This window comes from Gadus morhua, chromosome 18 (assembly GCF_902167405.1).
Source record: "Gadus morhua chromosome 18, gadMor3.0, whole genome shotgun sequence".
NCBI classification, from domain to species: Eukaryota; Metazoa; Chordata; class Actinopteri; order Gadiformes; family Gadidae; genus Gadus; species Gadus morhua.
Genome location: NC_044065.1, coordinates 17730638 through 17748682, shown reverse-complemented (window position 1 = coordinate 17748682; position 18045 = coordinate 17730638). Strand labels below are relative to the sequence as shown.

The 18045-nt window shown below is 47.5% G+C and overlaps 1 protein-coding gene across 5 annotated transcripts in view; it reads right to left on the bottom strand.

Moving 5' to 3' along the window:
* Nucleotides 1–18045, bottom strand: part of atrnl1b (attractin-like 1b) — an 87236-nt gene that overhangs the window by 52846 nt on the left and 16345 nt on the right. For 3 of the 5 annotated variants that reach the window (XM_030339925.1, XM_030339924.1, XM_030339922.1), the window contains exons 9-18: nucleotides 16116–16299; nucleotides 15571–15725; nucleotides 14569–14653; nucleotides 12986–13200; nucleotides 11152–11270; nucleotides 9596–9728; nucleotides 8282–8472; nucleotides 7349–7562; nucleotides 4950–5141; nucleotides 821–1060 (exon numbers count right to left, since the gene is read on the bottom strand). In XM_030339925.1, the coding sequence (XP_030195785.1) occupies nucleotides 821–1060; nucleotides 4950–5141; nucleotides 7349–7562; nucleotides 8282–8472; nucleotides 9596–9728; nucleotides 11152–11270; nucleotides 12986–13200; nucleotides 14569–14653; nucleotides 15571–15725; nucleotides 16116–16299 (1728 nt within the window). The remainder of the gene's footprint in view (nucleotides 1–820; nucleotides 1061–4949; nucleotides 5142–7348; nucleotides 7563–8281; nucleotides 8473–9595; nucleotides 9729–11151; nucleotides 11271–12985; nucleotides 13201–14568; nucleotides 14654–15570; nucleotides 15726–16115; nucleotides 16300–18045) is intronic. The other 2 variants (XM_030339923.1, XM_030339926.1) reach the window with 1 other exon arrangement.

The following is an 18045-nucleotide window of genomic DNA, read 5'->3' as shown; positions in this document are numbered from 1 at the left end:
CAATCATTGGTAGTCCTAACTAGAGCACTCTAGTCCGTGTGAAGCGAATAATGAGAAAGCAAACAAAGAGGGCTTGTGTAACTATGAAAACCAGTGCAATGATGGGCGTTCCAGACCAGAACATCATTTTCTATTTTCCAAGCGTCAAATAAAAAACAAATCATATGAATGTAAATCCTAATAGTGAAAATTAACCAAAACCCAGCGGTGCTGGCTGGCGTCACCCGATACTGAAACACAAACCCCATCACATGTGTTCCCATTGACAGGAGAGCGGCACACATCTGAACACACGGCGATCGGCTTACGCGCTGTGGCTTTAAAGCGCGTATACTGGACTAATGGTACATCTCTCCCAGCACTGCACTGGGTCTACTGGGAGAGATTCCTTGCACGGGGACGATGTAATGGCTATCCATGAATAAGAATAAAGCGTTACAGCAGATGGGGAATACAAAGTCCCACTTCCTGTTGGGTACGTCCGGCCCCGGACAGACAGCCTAAAAGACTTTCAGCCATGTAGCGCTTTGGTTGACTGCTGTAATTGTTGTCGATATTATAATTATCAGTTCACTATTAACTGATGTCTCCAGGCGGCGGGGGAGTAATACAAAGGGTGTTTTAATGGGGCTGTTCAAATTGCATTCATCTCACTTTTTTGAGAATGAATAGCTTATTTTGCAGCACAACAATGGCCTAACGTACCAACATCAAATAGTAAAAAAGATGACTAAAAGTAACTAAGAAAGTTGTGGGAGCCACCATTAAGAGACGAGCTGGTGAAGGATAAAGAGATAGTCCCCGGACGGGTTCCACTCACCGGGGCAGCTGATGAAGGCCCACTCGTAGCCCTTATCTCGGGGGCACACCGCCGGCTCCAGGCTAATGTCCTGGTTCTGGTGCTGGGCTTGCTGGCCCTGCTTGGCCGGTCTCTTCATGGGCCCCCGGTAGGACCCCTCCATGCAGAGGCCCCGCCCGGTGCTGCTGGGGTCCCCACACCAGCCGCACTCGGGCTGCTCCAGACACTGGCCGCACGTCCGCAGGCCCGAGCAGTTCTGGGCTGGAGAGGGAGACGACAACACAAGCCAACGTTTAATACATGCGTTTAGGTTAACTCCATTGAATAGCCGTTCACAGCGACAGTCTTAATGGGCTTTAAAGGCCACATTTTAGGGCACTCCGTCGAACCCTAAGCCCGCCAAAGGGAAATAGATTGGTAAAGATTCAGAAAAAAAGATCGCCAACTTTTGCCTCCCTTACATAGCAGTACTCAAAATGGCCCTTTTATTTGATTGCTCCTGTCCACTAGGTGACTTTTGAAGTCGGGGCCAACGATAGCAGAACACACTGCACGTCTTTGCGAACAGTCTTGCCTTACCTTGGGGTCGTTGGTCGACTGGGAACACGATGCAGGGACCCACTAACGAAGACTGGGCGAATATCCGAGCCTTCTCTGAAACCTTGCCCGATCCCGCAGGAAAATGTCCGCTTTGATTTAAACGGTCAATGAGTTTGGCCAGGTAGATTTGTGTAATAGCTGATGGATTTATCCACAACTCTCTAAAAGGAACAGGCAAGTCAATCCTACTGAAAAGAACCCGTATCCAACGTATCAAGGCAGCGTTTATGCAGGTTAGACTAAATGACTGATTGCCATGTACCATGTGGTTGGCCAGCAGATTCAGCTACACAAAATCACAAGGAAGAAAAAGTGTTTAAGGCAGATTTTCAACCTTTTAATCCAGACTTCGGACTCATCCGTTGCAAGGAAGAGGCACGTTTATTCCTAATGGCTGTTGCCTCTGTAAATCGCAGATTGATGCCTCAGTTCCCCCACTCTACACGAGTGTTTCTTGATAATATCAAAGCCGTTTGAAGAAAAAAAATCTTTGCCCACCCAACTCTACATGGGGCGGAAAATTTGTGTGGGCTAAGGCCTACAACACTACAAAAATCAGAGCTGACTTCAGCCCCGATCAACCCCTCTCCCCCCTCTTTTCTCTGAGTCAGAAGATTGTCTGTCATACATAGGTTTGTGGCCTAGTGTGTAGGCGCTTTCACCCTCCTCACCTATACTTACTTCACTCTTCCTGCTACTTGACTCGGCTTCAAATTGCTTTGAATGATCTAATGTGTGACCTTTTCTTTTGTTCTGTATTTACTCTTCCATTTAGTTTAGATTTGTGTCTAGAAAAGTGCTATAGAATCAATTGGACTTATATATACCAGAACTATTTTCTTCTGGGCCGTTAGTGAAGGAAATGTTTATAAAAACTCTTAATTTTCATCAAGAAGACAAAGCAGTATTTTTTTGGTTAAATCGGGTTATGCATTAGAGAACATTTGGAATTTTCTATGAGATTTAAGGCCGTACGAAAAACTCTTTGTGCAAAGCTCAGGCACACAGCAAAGCGCAACAATAACATTGTATGTTTCTCGCAAGGAGCCCAAAAAAGAAAGATGATAAAGGGCAGATAAAGAGAAAGAAGTGACAAAAAAGAAGGAGTTGACAGCAATAACAAAACAAAAACGGAAGACGCAGCAAACAAAGAGCGCGAGCAAACAACGCTAACAAAACTTGCAAAAAAAAAAGGCTCAAATGCAGGTTTGGTTAGCGAGGCAACCCTTCCCCTCCCTTCAAACCGCCAACTGCCAGAAAACGCAAGACCACTAAATTGCTTGACAAGTTTCTCCAGCGTTGACCGTCGTCTTCTCCCAGACAGACAATTTAAGAGGGAGGCGAGCACCGGCGATAGTTAGAGGAGACGAACATTCTGTGCACCCAGCCCCTCCGCTTATGTCAAACAAATGGCAGGCTGTTGCGCTAATGGCTGCGAAACCATGAGAACGCCGTGGGAATCATTAGCGGGCTGTGGGCACTTAAGTTTGTTGTTAAGATGCCGGGCTGCAAAGCAGCGGACCCGGCAGGGGAAGCGGCGTTGTCTTTACACAGGCACCGTCTTCTGCCTTCACCTGGAAGTGGAAGGGCTCTAGTCTGGCCTCAGCTGAAGGTCAGCGTATTCTCAGCGCACATAATGGCCGGGAAAAGGTTAAAGTGAAAGGTTAAACTTTTTATATTTATTTAGTGTAAAGTTACCTGAAGATGGGATATGCGAGAGACTATGAGTGTGTGTTAAGATTTTTCGCTTTTAAAAAGATTTCACTTTGTTGATATTTTTATATTCCCAAATGTACCTTGTGGCACATGTAACCATCAGTTTTTACTGCAAATGCTGTCAAAATGTTAGTGAACATGGTGCAACACATGAAGATATCACAACAAAAAGCTTGGATTTAGTTATGCTTTTCATATTCAAACACAGTTTTGAAAATTACAGGCCGAAAAACCTGAAATCAACGATTGTTTGTCATCGAGACCGAGGGCTGATTACAATTGCGTCCGTGTGGCTCGATCAAAACAAAATGACGTGAATCCTATTTCCATCTGTTTGTGCTCCCCAGCATTATTACCAGTCCCCAAATCAATCTTCCATGTCCACATCTCAAGAGATTAGGTCATTAGGAATCAAAATCTAGCTACATCCGTTTTCGTTTTAGAAATCCACCACGCATGCAGTGTATCCGGTCAAGAAACATGAGAACAACCCTTTCATATATTTAAAGAATCATCTGCTAGGGAGTTTCAGGGGTGTTTTCAGTGGGGGATGTAAACGCTCTCGGCCTTGTCCTTTAGTGCCCGGTATTCAACCAGATATTCACCCCTCAAAGGTCTGGAACATTATTGTTTTAATATGTTTGGTGATATCAGCTCATCTGCTAGTGATGATGATAAGCGACTTCTGGTTCAGACGTATTCTGATATAACCTTGTAGCAACAGAAAGTGTACTCCCCACACACGAGGAGTTAGCTTATCGTAACGCTGTAAGTCAATGGAAGCAGCTTACGGAAAGACAACGCTAACACAGCAAACAAACCTGCTGGAAGCACAATGAGGAATTTGGAAATAAACAACGTGAATCTGGGTACGGCAGGCAAACGCCAATTTTAAAATACCTTGGTGTATCCCTTTAAGATCGTGTCCTAAGCTGAATTGATATACATCGTTATAGAGCTCCGGACCTGAAGAGAGTCAACTGCGTTATACCAAGACACAATAAGATAACCTGACAATCAAATGGTGTTCTCATATTTCCCCCCCCCCCCCTCACGGTAGATTGCTCTAACCCTCCACATGAGGGCTCTGGGTGCCTGTTGACAGATATTGACAAAGCCATCTCTAATTCATATCTCAGGCTAGGTGATACATGTTAATCGCTAATACTAGGCTATTGAAGTCATGTAATGGGGGAATTACAATAAGCAAGAGAGAGACAGAAGAGAGAAGAGAGAGAAAACGATTGATAAACAGAAGGATAAGAGTCAGAAACGGGGACATATGAGAGTGAGGGGCACAGAGTCACTGCCATCAAAACAAACAGCCAACCCCCAGCCACCCTACACCAACTCCACCACCCTGTACACCTCCTCTAACCTCTCCACCACCACCACCTCCTCCACAACCACCTCCAACTCCGTCTATAACCTCCTCCACTCCCTACACCCCCATCTCCCTCTACACTAGCACGCCGTATCGACCAACTGTTCTTCACCGCCCCCACCTCCTCCCTCTTTACCACCACCTCCACCACCTCTCTCCGCCCCCACCTCCTCCCTCTTTACCACCACCTCCACCACCTCTCTCCGCCCCCACCTCCTCCCTCTTTACCACCACCTCCACCACCTCTCTCCGCCCCCATCTCCTCCCTCTTTACCGCCACCTCCACCACCTCTCTCCGCCCCCACCTCCACCCTCTTTACCACCACCTCCACCACCTCTCTCCGCCACCACCTCCTCCTCCCTCTTCACCGCCACGCTACACCCACCGCCTCCCCTGTCCAAACCACCTCCCTCTCCCCTCCACCCCCACCAGCGACCCCCGCGTCTTACCCAGGCACTCGGTGGTCTGCCACTCCAGACACTGTCCGTAGGGGAAGGAGATGACGTAGGCGCTGGAGTCCACGCAGCGCTGCCGGCTGCCGCACCACATGCACTCCATGCCATGGCTGGTGCAGTTGCCGCAGGTGGCGTGGAGGGCGCAGGGCTTCTTGCAGGGCGGCCGCGTGCTCTGGCTGGGGTTCCCTGGGGACGGAGGCAGGCGAGGGGTTAGCGAGCGCATCCGCCAATCTTTATTAATACAGAGCAAAGAGACGGCGCTGCGACGGGCTTCACGTGGGCAGCCACACAAGAACATCAGAGTTTAGCTCAAAGAATTCGTTATGAAGAATGTGTATCCTTGAACAAAGATCATCTTTCTGCTTATAAATGGTGTAAATAATAATAATAAATATATAATAAAATATATATATATATAAAAACATTACTGCTGACCAGGTTATTTGATTGGACATGAGAAATTCTGGGCCTTTTTACTATACAAGTATCACTCCGCTTTACAGTCGTTTCTAATAACCGTGAACTAAATGAACGAAATACGCTGTTCACCAGACTCACACATGCCTCCAAATCGACTGTCAACAGATTAAATTGAAAACACAAATAAATGCCCATGGTACAAGGTGGCTGGTCTGCGTTACGGTCTAGTCCTATACCAAGAAGCAAGCTAGTGTGCAGGAACTGTTGTGTTGCTTGGCAACAGTCCAGTCCCAGGTCCAGTTGCGGAATTATTTGTCTTGGTGGCGCCAAATAATTGATTGAACAAAATAATCTGTTGCAGCGTGTTACTGTTAACTATTAATTACTAACAGGCACTTGAAGAGCTCTTCTGTATGGGATTATCTTTGACATCGGCCTCATACCTATGACAGTATAACAGCACTCCCTTTAGTGTGATATTGCTTTAATATACAGTATACATGTTGTTTTTCCCACAACGTAGTCCCAAGATGAGTAAAGAAAACAACAACCTAATTGTCTCGTCAGTCTTGCTGCCTCGTTTCCTCTCAAACGGATCCTTTTTTAGTTTGAGAGGCAGAGCGGGATAGCATTAGATACTGCCGACGTACAGTATTGATTGGAGAGGGTCGGAGGCGCTTCTCTAAGTACCCCTCTCCCCCTCCCCCTCCCCCTCCTCTCACACACACACACACACACACAGACACACACAGTTACTCAAATCAAACCCTGTAGGATCGATACACAGCCCTCCCCTCACCACCCCCCCTCCGCCTACCGTCGGCTCTGCTAATATCCAGCGCGACTGAGAAGCCCCCTTCAAATCATATACCCTGGAGGGCCGGTCCGCTGGCTCTTTAAAGTCCTTTAGCACACGAGAGGCATCTCGTGGCCAAGCCTGCATCGGCCCCGCTCAGTGCTTCTTCCTCCCCACCCCTCCCCACCCCTGTTTACCATGCGGCCTCGTAGCAGATTTCACCGCTAGCGGTTCACAGTGACGAAGAGATGCATGGCGTAAAGCAGCACGGTGGACGTTAGGGTGACCTGCTCTTGGATGCCTACAGGTAGATATTGGGGCCTAGTAAGAGCGACCTAAAGTCAAACACCCTACACCTCCACGGGATCGAGTAGGCGCTAGGGTGCACAGACACATTTTTCGACCATCCGTCATCCATCCACCCAAAGGTCCATAGATGCATCCTTGCAGCTAAACGTCCTTCATACAGGCAGCCACCCACCTATCCATGGATGCATCATCTAGCAAACCCTCGATCTATAAAAGCATTCATCCACCCATCCATCGATTCACCCACCCACCCATCTCTCCATGTGCGTACGTGTGGATGTGTGTCGATGCATGTGCGCAGATCTGGATGTGTCGCTGCACGTTTGTACGTGTGGATGTGTGTGTGCGTTAGGGCTTTTGACTCCTGTTATGGGCAGGCCAAGAGGGAGGGACGTCAGAGAACCCGACGCAGTCTATTCATAATATTGTAATGACCACGGAAGAGGCAGTGAATGAAGTATTGATAAGACAGTGATTTATTAGAAACCTAATAAACCGTTGGAACACGCAGGACCGGTAACCATAGCAACGCCGGTAAACAAACCTCGCGAAGCCCAATCCAGGTCTTACTGAAGGCATTTAATGGTCAAAATATTATTAATAAATATTCAAATATATTAGAATATTACTAAACAAACACACTTCGGATATGATTTTTGGGCAAAAGTCAAAGCCCTAATGTGTGTGTGCACGTGCGTAAATGTGGAAGTGTGTGTGCAAGCACGTGCGCAACTGTGGGCGTGTGTGCATGCGGGCGTGCGTACGTGTGTGCGCATGCACTTGCATAAATGTGGATGTGTGCGCGCATTGGCGTGCGTAACTGTGGATGTGTGCACTGCACGCGTGTGCATGCACGTGCGTGTCTCACCGACGTCCTTCTCGCAGATGAGGCCCTCGGTCTTGGCGGTGCAGGGGTTGGCCCTGAGGCCCCACAGCAGCGGCTCCTCCAGGTAGGCACAGAAGCCCGAGTCGTTGGGCTCCCCGGGCAGCCAGCGCAGGCTGCTGTTGGTGAAGGGAGACATGTCCTCCCAGCCCCAGTACGACACGTTGATCTTCCTCAGGCCCACCCAGGGGGACAGCCTCTGTGCAGGGGGAGGAGAGGGGAGGAGAGGAGGAGAGAGGAGGAGAGGAGAGGAGAGGAGAGGAGAGGAGAGGAGGGGAGGGGAGGAGAGGAGAGGAGAGGAGAGGAGGGAGGAGGAGAGGAGAGGAGAGGAGAGGGGCGGGGCGGGGAGGGGAGGAGAGGAGAGGAGAGGAGAGGAGAGGAGAGGAGAGGAGAGGAGAGCGGGGTTACTGGAGGCTGCTGGTGGCGGAGGAGGAGGAGGAGGAGGAGAACATCGTCTGGGAAGTTTTCACGCATGTATCCGCATTAAGCCCAGCGTTAGAGTTACGCCCACTTTCATGTGCATGCAGTTTAGCTCGTAGAAGATGCGTCTAGGTGTCTAGTCTGAAATATAAGTGAAATATAAAAAGATGCCCCCCCCCCCCCCCCCCCCCCCCCCACCACTTGCGTAGGGCACTGAAACGGCCAGCAACGGCCCTGTTCTGTGTATGAGCCAAATTGTTAACATGTCCAAAGAATAGTGATGACTCGATGCACTTCTCTAATATATATTTTTGCAATATTAGATTAATGTTTAAGAAATAACATTTGAAAACGTAGGACTGGTAGGATATGGAAGTCGGAACTTTCTGATTGAAATTTAAATCGTACCCCCTTTTTAAATCGTACCCGCTTTTTAAATCCACGATAATTTTGAAAAACACTGAACACCGAACGTGAGGAGCGTTGAATGCGTCTCACCACCTTATCCTGCAGCTGGAGGGTCCGGAGCTCCTGGAGCACAAAGTCCACCTGCTTCCCCGTCGTAAGGGACGCTATGTTGCCATGGAGATTCTTGCAATAGTGCTGGGCGTTGTCATAGGTCTCACGGCTGGAGTTCAACCTCAGGCAGGTGTCGCCCACCTGGCTCCAACCCTCTGTGCACTGCTGGGCTACAAAACAAGCGCAACAGAAGTCAACATTCACCTAGCGCAAAACGACTATTGGCCGTAGTATTTAGGAACCAAGATCGGCCAAAATGTTTTTTTATCATTTTTGTTCTTTGTGTTATGAAGATACCTTTGAACAAATGGAAATTCCCAAAATAAAATTTTCCTTTTATCATTTCTTATTATTATAATCTAACGTAAAATTTGAAACTAAAGGTCTGTCTTGATAAGATATTGGGCGGATTTAACCCTCTGACATTTAAAATGTGTTTTTCGAGTTTCAAGTATTTCGAGTTAAGGTGGCCGGTAATTCCATTGATTGCTGGATCAATGTACAAATGGCAAAATAAATATGATTACATTTGAGCAGAGAAGTAGAGAAACAGTGCCGGCATTTGAGGAGAGCAACACCACAACTAGAAAACAGCTAATCCGCCAAAACAACAGGCCAGGGGTTACTGCGTGTGGGAATGAGCCAGAACAAGAGTGAGTCTATGCTGAGAATTTGGGCATCAGGTTTGCATGTTTATATGCTCACGTGCACACACACACACACACACACACACACACACACACACACACACACACACACACACACACACACACACACACACACAGAGAACAGGTGCATGATGCAGTGAGAATCACAGATCAAACATCATTGGCTCAGATGGCCAGGACAGATGTATAAAACCTCTTTTAATGAACATTGTGCGCCAGGTGAAGTGCCCCTCTATTATCAATAGTCATTACTTCCCCGTGATTACAAAATCTAATTAGCACAACAAGGTAAGACGGGGAACGGGAAAGGCATTCTTCCGTTTAACACCATTTGTTGTCATGGTGATAAAGTCATGCGCCTGTGAGTTTAGTGTCGTAAAAACGTATGAAGAGGGTGGAGCAGACGTCGGAGGACACCATGACTGTAGTGCATATTAGACGTGTGTATTAACTGTGTATTATCACCTGGCAGCGTGTTAAAACTGACACGTGTATTGAAGTGCATTCAAAGTGTGTCATTGTGTGTGTTACTACCAAGCAGGGCGTGGCACTGACTGGTTCTGCAGTGTGCATAACTATATACAAGCAAGCGTTAGTATAGTGTATATAAAGTGTGCGTTGTTACCAGGCAGGGCGTGGCACTCGGACTGGTTCTGGTCCCACTGGCAGCTGGGGTTGAGGGAGCAGCCCTTACAGTTGGCCAGCTTACTGCACACCTGCTCCGTCCGCACCGGGCACCTGGTGAAGTTCTGCACACCCTGGGGGGGGGGGGGGGGGGGAGACAAAGGAATTCACACCAGAGGAACCGGCCACCTGTCTTGGAGCCTCGGATTTTTTCCGTTTTGGTTTTATGCCGACCTTCTTCGTCAGCCCAATGGAAAGTCTTTGGATTTACATTTAGGGGATTGTGCTGACGTTTTTATCCAAATTCAACCACACAGGGCGACAGCCAACTCGTCAGCAGTCGTGGTTAGGGGTCTCGCTCAGAAACAGTTCGACACATAGCTAGGAGGAGCCGGGATCGAACTAGCAACCTTCAGGTTACCAGCCAACCTACTTTACCTCCTGAGCTACGGTCGCCTACACGTCTTGCATCCCTGGGGGGAGGAGTCCATCTCCGGTGGTCCTCCTTAAGGCGTTCTTCCCTCTGGCTCCCAAGGGCCCTCCCTTGTCATTTAGGCTGCTTCCACACCTATAGTTGGGTAGCCTCGGCTCCATTCGGGGGTGTGGTTGGTACTTTGCAGCAATTTCTTTGTGTCTGGTTAGGGTTCAGGCTGGACTTGTAAACAATTGCCTCGCGGTCTATTGGACAGCAACTCAGAGTGAAACTCACAATCTTTCTTGTTCCGGATAATAATAATGGAGCAGCAACGACATTGTGCGCCCTTGTTTTGCCTTTCTGGGTGCACTTCAATGGGCCCTGAAAAATGTATCAAACGACAGTGTTTTTGAGGGGCCACATTGCTTTATATATCGTCTGACCATATTTCGAAGGGAGCTTTCACCTCCGGATTGCCATGTATATGGCTCTACATTATGATTTTTTAATTATTTATCTATCGCAAACTGAACCAGAATTCCCTTTGAAGCACACCGAGACCCCTGTTTTAAAGTGGACTAGAGTCTGTTATTTTTGGTCTGCACCAGAGTTCGAATGATGATGACAATGACTAAACAAAGCGCTCACACAGGGGTACCAAACCAGGGTTTGAGCAAACGGACCACACAGCTCAGGTGTGAAAGGAGCCTTAGACAGGAGGGTTTAGGGGCTTAGAGGGATCCTGTTTTGTTGGGCTGTAAACCGTTTGAGGCGCTCACTGGAATCGAGGGCTAAAGTAAAATGTACTCGGTGGGGTTCAGTGGAGATGACATTCCACCACTGAAATGGATGTAAAGTAGGACACAATAACATGCCCTTGTCAAAACACCAACAATTCTAACTATTTCTGATTGCATATTTGTTTTCCTTATGTTTTAAAGTGCCTAGTTTAAAGCCTGTATTATCCACATCATCATCATTTATGTATTTTGCGTAAATAATGTGTATCTATCTGAACTATGAAGTGCATTGCAGCTCATTGTGAAGGCAAGATAAATCGATGGCTGGAAAACACAAAACTCCCGCGTGGCCATTCTCTCATGTCTGGGCGGTGCGACAGCGCCCTCTGCTGGTCAACTTACGGAAGTGCAGTTGCTGGCGGCGGAGATGCAGCGCTTGTCGTCGCACCACTGGCAGCCGTTGGAGTTGGCTGAGCAGCTGGCACAGTCCGAGAAACGGTAGCACCGCTCGTCCACAGAGGCTGGAGGGAGAGGACCAAGACCGAGGGTTATGAAATCAACATGATTGTTTTAAGGTAAACTGAAAGATAGAGGAAGACAGAGCAAAAGATGGGGGGAGAGAGAGAACACAGGAGAGTAAGTCAGTCTGTCTGTCTGTGAGAGCTGCATTTCACCAGGTCACATTTAGTTCCCATTTTAATTTCCCATTTTTAACAAGGGTTAGGCTTAGTTTTGAGGGACAATGAGACAAACAAAAAGACGAACTGACTCCAATTTGATCTGAATGATTCACGTCCTTAAACACACAGCATGAGAGTATGCTTAGACAAAGACGAAAGTGGTCCCTATTTGACATTTAACATTACAGTAGAATTCTACTGCTTCGGCTCGCTGAAAGGAAAAAGGGATTGCTCTTTTCAGACAGCTGCTAATTTGAAGGTTGCCTGGTGACCAGGAACCACAGACAGACAGACAGAGAGACACTTCCTTATTCCACCACCCTCTTTCACCACTGCCATCCTCTGCGGTGAGAGAGAGATAAAGAACATCAGAGAAGCAGATCTAACTATCTATCTATCCATCTGTCTATATAGATTAGGGATGCACCGATCCGATATTTGTATCGGTATCGGTACCGATATTGAAGACATTTCTAGATCGGGTATCGGTGACAAATGGGCCGATCCAGATTTAAAAAAAAAAAAAAAAAAAAGATTTTTTTTACGTTTATGTACATACTTGAATCCTATTCCTACTACCTTGCTGCTTTGATAATTGAATTTCCCACGAAAATGTTCTCACGGGATTAATAAAAGTGTATCTATCTATCTATTGGCTGATCTATTCAGTTTCTATGCTGTGCGCTGTGAGTGACGTCATAAACAAGCAACACGCCGTGCGGAGCCTACAGTGATTGCAAAATGGAGCGAGCAAAAGGATCTGCTATCTGGAGCTATTTCACTTTACCTAAGCCAGCAAGCTCCACGGCTACATGCAACATATGCAAAGTAAATGTCCCGAGGGGTGGTACTAAACCTTCTAGCTTTAATACCACAAACCTTATAAAGCACCTCCAAAAATTCAAGTCTCATGATCCCAGTCTTTACCCCTCGATGAAACTTACAGTTTGTGGCCATAATTTCGCGCTGTTTTTCTATATCGGTATCGGATCGGTATCGGCCGATACTAAACCTCAGATATCGGTATCGGAGGTGAAAAAAGCGGATCGGTGCATCCCTAATATAGATGCAGTGTTTCCTCTGGGATAGAGGAGCAGGCCTGGTGGTGTCACCCATCATCGTTAACTTGCTGCACAGTCAATGGAGCTCCAGTGTGGGTGTGACTCTAGATAATACGGGTCCAACGGACTGGACACAGCCTGGATATAATGCAGATCCAACAGGCCTTTCACTGAGCGCATTGGGGGAACCTATTGGGGCATTTTATCACACCAAAATAAGCGGCTCCGAATAAACACACGAGTGCTCTTTGAGATTTAGTCCCAGTCCCATTTCTACCCCTTACCCCTTCCCCTTACCCCTTCAAAACAAGGGGGAGGGGTAAGTGGAAGGGGTAAGGGGTAGAAATGGGATTGGGCCTTAGGCTGTGTATTAGATAAGTAATTAACCAAAAAATGGTGGGGGTTATTAGCCTAGGGGCCCAACAATTAGACGAGAACGCTGAGCTAGATATCTACAGACCCCCTGGTTTAGACGGCCCCCCTCCCTCCCCTCACCAGCTTTAGCAGGGCAGAAGGCTGCTCTGCTGAGGCTCCCGGGGGCCATGCGGGGCTCCCAGGGGTCGCAGCGGCCCTGGCCCCAGATGCAGCGCAGCCCGGGGCCCGCCCCCTGGCAGGTGTCCGGGGTCTGGAAGGCCTGGCAGCTGGGGGGCCGGTAGACCAGCAGGTCGTTGCGCAGGACCCCCGAGAAACCCCCGAACACGTACATGGAGCTGGAGGAGAGGGCACGCGCACACGCACACACACACACACACACACACACACACACACACACACGTTAATTACTTTTCATTGATTACAACAGCAAAGTGTATTGCTCCGATTGGCTAGCTCTAAAAGCTTAGCCATCATTTATTAACCACAACACCAATCTTTTCTCCCTCACTCACTCGCATACATGCGTGTATGCGAGCACACAGTCACACACAGTCACACACACACACAGTCACACACACACACGTTCCCAACCTGTTTGGTTTGCGGTGAAATGCCACCGGATTAAATGCGTGACCAAAGGTTATGGAAATAATTTGCAATTTTTCGACAATAATTGACCCATTGGTCCACATGATAATGGTGGCAGTGTCTACATGTTTACGTATGCAGTCTCCGTTTGTCCCTCCTCGATTTTCTCGACTACCGCTCAGCCGATCGACATCCCACTTGGCTTTGATTTACTTTCGCAAGGAGAGCACACTGTAGTGTATTGAGGCGGGAGCTCCTTTAACTGCTACACCGGGTATAGTTTGCTCTCCGTTGCTACAGCGCAGTACATTCAAGAACAGGCGAAGAAAGAGAGGCCAGAGATGTTAGGCTGTAGCAGTCTAGTCTTGTATGTTTGCCAATTGGTTTGGCTTAGCTAAAAGCAGGTCTCAAATAGCTATAGAGATAAGCAATGACAGCAACTGGTTGATTATCTCACGTTCGCTATTCAGTGAACCCTTGCTCTGATCCACTTCACACTCGGTGGGTGTGATACTGAGGGCCAAAGTGAGAGCAGTGTTAAGTGTTTTTTGAATGAGCAGCGCTCGAGAAAGATGCAAGCAGCGTAACTGGAGCCCAAGCAATCGGCCCATCTTGAACAGGCACGCTTCAAATGGCCACTGCATTGGTTTGCCAGATAATGCAATTGTCTGTTAAGATTATTATATAACTGAATCTATGAATCATAATACATACACACGTCCTGGTAATAATGTGGAACGTTCTCCAAAACTATTCCCTGTAACTTTAAGCTGGTGTGCCCTGAATGTGGGGTCAGGATAGTGGTGTGTTTTGTGGTGTGTATAAATGCTGGTTGAGTCCTCCACAGAAACATGCCAGTCCAAGAGTGCAGTCGATGCTGGAGCCACTACAACCATTGATACAAGTGTGCTCAACGAGAGAAGCAGTAAGAGTATATTAGGGCGGGGTTTACAGGAGATGGAAAGAGGAGAGAGATAGGGGAGAGAAGAGGAGGGCTGGATGTTAGAGGGAGGAAGAGGGAGAGAACGGAAAAGAGGGAGAGAATGGGGTGGGATGAGTAGAAGGGGAGACGGGGGAGAGACACAGGAGGGGGAGAAGCAGCAGTAGAGACTCACCCGTTGCTGACCACGGCCGTGTGTCCAAAGCGGGGGAGGTCTCGGTGGAGGTCCGGCTTGGGGAGGCGGGACCACGAGTCACAGGCTGGGAGGAAGAGGAGGGGGAGAGAGAGGGTGACTGAGGCAGGAGGAGGAGGAGGAGGAGGTCATTGAAGGAATCATGGAGACACAGTCAAGTATTCTTCGTGGCACACTTTAGGCTGTCCGATAAACAAACGAGCCAGCACGGTCCCGATTGATTTTGCACTCGAGACTAATCTATAATCTCCTCATTACCTAATGTGATTCCAGAACCTCTTGGCGGGGAGAGGAGGGGGTATAACATGGGCTTGTGAGGCCCTTTGAGACTATAACAGTGATAAAGAGCTGAACACAGATACAGTTGACGTGAGAAAAATATCAAAGTGTATCCTGATTTATTCACCCGTCACTATGGAGACAAACCATTTGCATACTGCAAAATAATATAGTAAGATTACCAGCACAAAAGCATCTAACAATGATGGTTTGGTTGATTCGGAGGTTGAAGGTCTTGTGGACCAGGTATATTTAGAAGTTCTAGGTATTATTGATGAACCTTTTCATCACAAGGACCATTTCGGAAAATAACATTCACAGGTTAAATAGAGTATATCTCCAAAGCTGCAACTACAATGTTAATTTACCAGCCCTTGAAACTGTCTCTTATTTACTATACTTTGATTGATGTGCATTTGCACAGGTATGAAATACCTAACTCTTTTTGTTACATGTTTCTTATTTTGATCGGGTCTTTCGTTTAACAATGGTTATGTTAGACCAAAGTAATATTTTTTCTAGGGGCGTCTGACGTGTTTAAATGCCTTTAAACATCTTTGCTATTGGGGGGGGGAGGGGCTTTACCCGGATACGGGTCATCTCAGGATGAAGAGGTTAACGGAGCGAGCGCTGACGAAGCTCCATGGAATTCATTTTATTAATCGCTGAAGCAGTTGCCATGGCGAGGTGACGCGCGGCCCCTACCGATGTCGTAGGCCAGGAAGTCGGCGGAGAAGCACTTGGCACCGTTGCTAAGCGACGTGTCGTTGTGCGTGTTCCCGCCAAACACCATCAGGGTCCCGCCCACCAGCACCGCCGAGTGGAAGTAGCGAGGATAGCCACTCTCCTTCAGGATGAACCTGGACACACACACACACACACACACACACACACACACACACACACACACACGGTTTGTTTATATGTATGTGCATGTAAATGCATTCCTGCATGTGTACGCGTCTATAGATGTGTATGTTTAAATGTATGCATACATAAACATGATACATGTAAAAATGCTCGCATGCATGTGTGCATAGATAGATGTGTATGTAAATGTATGCAGGTTTGTCTGTCTATACACAGGTAGCCGTGTGTGTGTGTGTGTGTGTGTGTGTGTGTGTGTGTGTGTGTGTGTGTGTGTGTGTGTGTGTGTGTGTGTGTGTGTGTGTGTGTGTGTGTGTGTGTGTGTGTGTGTGTGTGCGTGCGTGCGTGCGTGCGTGCGTGCGTGCGTGCGTGCGCGTGCTCACCAGGTGCGCGTGTTGACCTCGTAGCGGTACAGCTCGTCCACCAGCCCGTACTTGTTGGCGGGGAGGGTCTTGTAGCCGCCGTGCACAAAGACGCTGCTAGTGCCGGGGTCCAGGGTGCTGCTGTGGCCGTACGCGCCCTGGGCCACTGCCCCCCGCGTCTCCGGGAGGGACCACGTGTTGGACCCTGGAGGGGGGGGTAAACAGAGTGTTTTTTACAGCGCTTTCCCAAGCAGTAGGAAACCGATCATCGGTTAACCCATCAGATTAAAATGTGCTATTTAAAATAACAGCCATTTCGAGCCGCGCCAGCCGCCAGCTACTTCGTAACTCTGCTTATCTATCTTCCGTTCTGCCTCCGATTCACACACACACACACACACACTCTCCGAGTGAGAGGCAGTGGCTCTAACCGCGGCACGACCGGTGTTTGAATTGAAACACGAGGCATGCTTACTGCAAGTTGACCGTGTGCAGAGAGCGGGCTCGAACGCCCACGATGGTCTGAGATGGCGGACCTGGTTGAGACCCTGCGCGGGATTCACCAGGGGCCAATCAGCGTTAGGAGCTCAATGGAAACATTGCCGCGGCTCATTTAAGAAAATGACAGCTCCGAAGGGACGCCGCTTTAGTATTGAGGAAACGGAAAAATTGAGTGCCAGGGATAATTTTTTTCACTTCACACAAAAAGATCTTGGAGTGAGATGGCTAACTGTAGTCTTAGTAGACTAAACGCTATAGCGTTTATTCTTCTGTCCATAATAATTTAGAGATCTATTCTCCGCCGATCGCATATGGGAATAATTGAGACATGAGGAGAATTAAACAGTGGGCTAGAGACGCGGTGTCTGTCCAACTTCCAATAAGTCACCTGATCTGAACATCTTTTTGTGTGAAGTGAAACCAACACGCACTCCACAGTCCAGACGGACCCCCAAAAAAATAATGCAACCGACAAGCAACAAGATTTATGGGTTAACGTTGATACCTAGTATGAATAGGTGAGTGCGAAGCCCTGATAGTGAAGCATATTGAGGGGCCACAGGTTAGAAAAGTGCTTCTAAGGGAATGGGGGAGAAGAAATGGAAAAGAAAAACCTGTTTGTATGGGATAGGGTTAGAATTATTTATTTTCTTTGCTGTTGCAATACTTTGATGTATTGTCAGGATTGCTCAAACATCGAAAAGCAAGCCTTGATGTTATCTCAGTGGAAACTACAGAAGTCGGTGGAGTGTATTCGCCAAGGGTGAATTTGCAACAATTATGTTCTGTGAACATTTATATAAAAGAATAATGCTGGAACTGTAGAACCGAACCCCAAAGTATAACCACATCAAAGATAAAGAAACATAGGTTCCTGCCAATTCCCGGCCCTGCTATATGAATTATATTGCATACTTTGTGAACACATTAACATATAACACATCAATGGTAGGTCCCTGGGCTACATCAGTGAATGAGAAATAAAACATTAAACTAACTAGCCCTAACAAACCTTAGCAAACATCCTCATTTTGGAGTCAACAGAGACACACGTTACACACACACACGCACACAGGAAATGAACACTACAGATACAGATTGTGTAATCATCAGATTCACCAAGACTCATGAAATGTTCACACATACACACTGCCACAGAGACAGACAGACAGACAGACAGACAGACAGACAGACAGACAGACAGACGGACGGACGGACAGCGTGTGTGATATTTGAAGAAATAGTTTTGTCTTTTCCCCCCATGTTTGTCTTAAACGTAGTCATTGCAGTAATAGCTACAGTACCCATACAAGAACACAAGGGGTCACTGGTGAGCAGGGCATTATCTATTTGTTTGTTTTTTAATTAGTTTAGCATTTTCTCCTACCCTGCACTCATCATTAAGGCCTATCCCATAATTATACATCCATCGGATGTGTCACTAACTGTG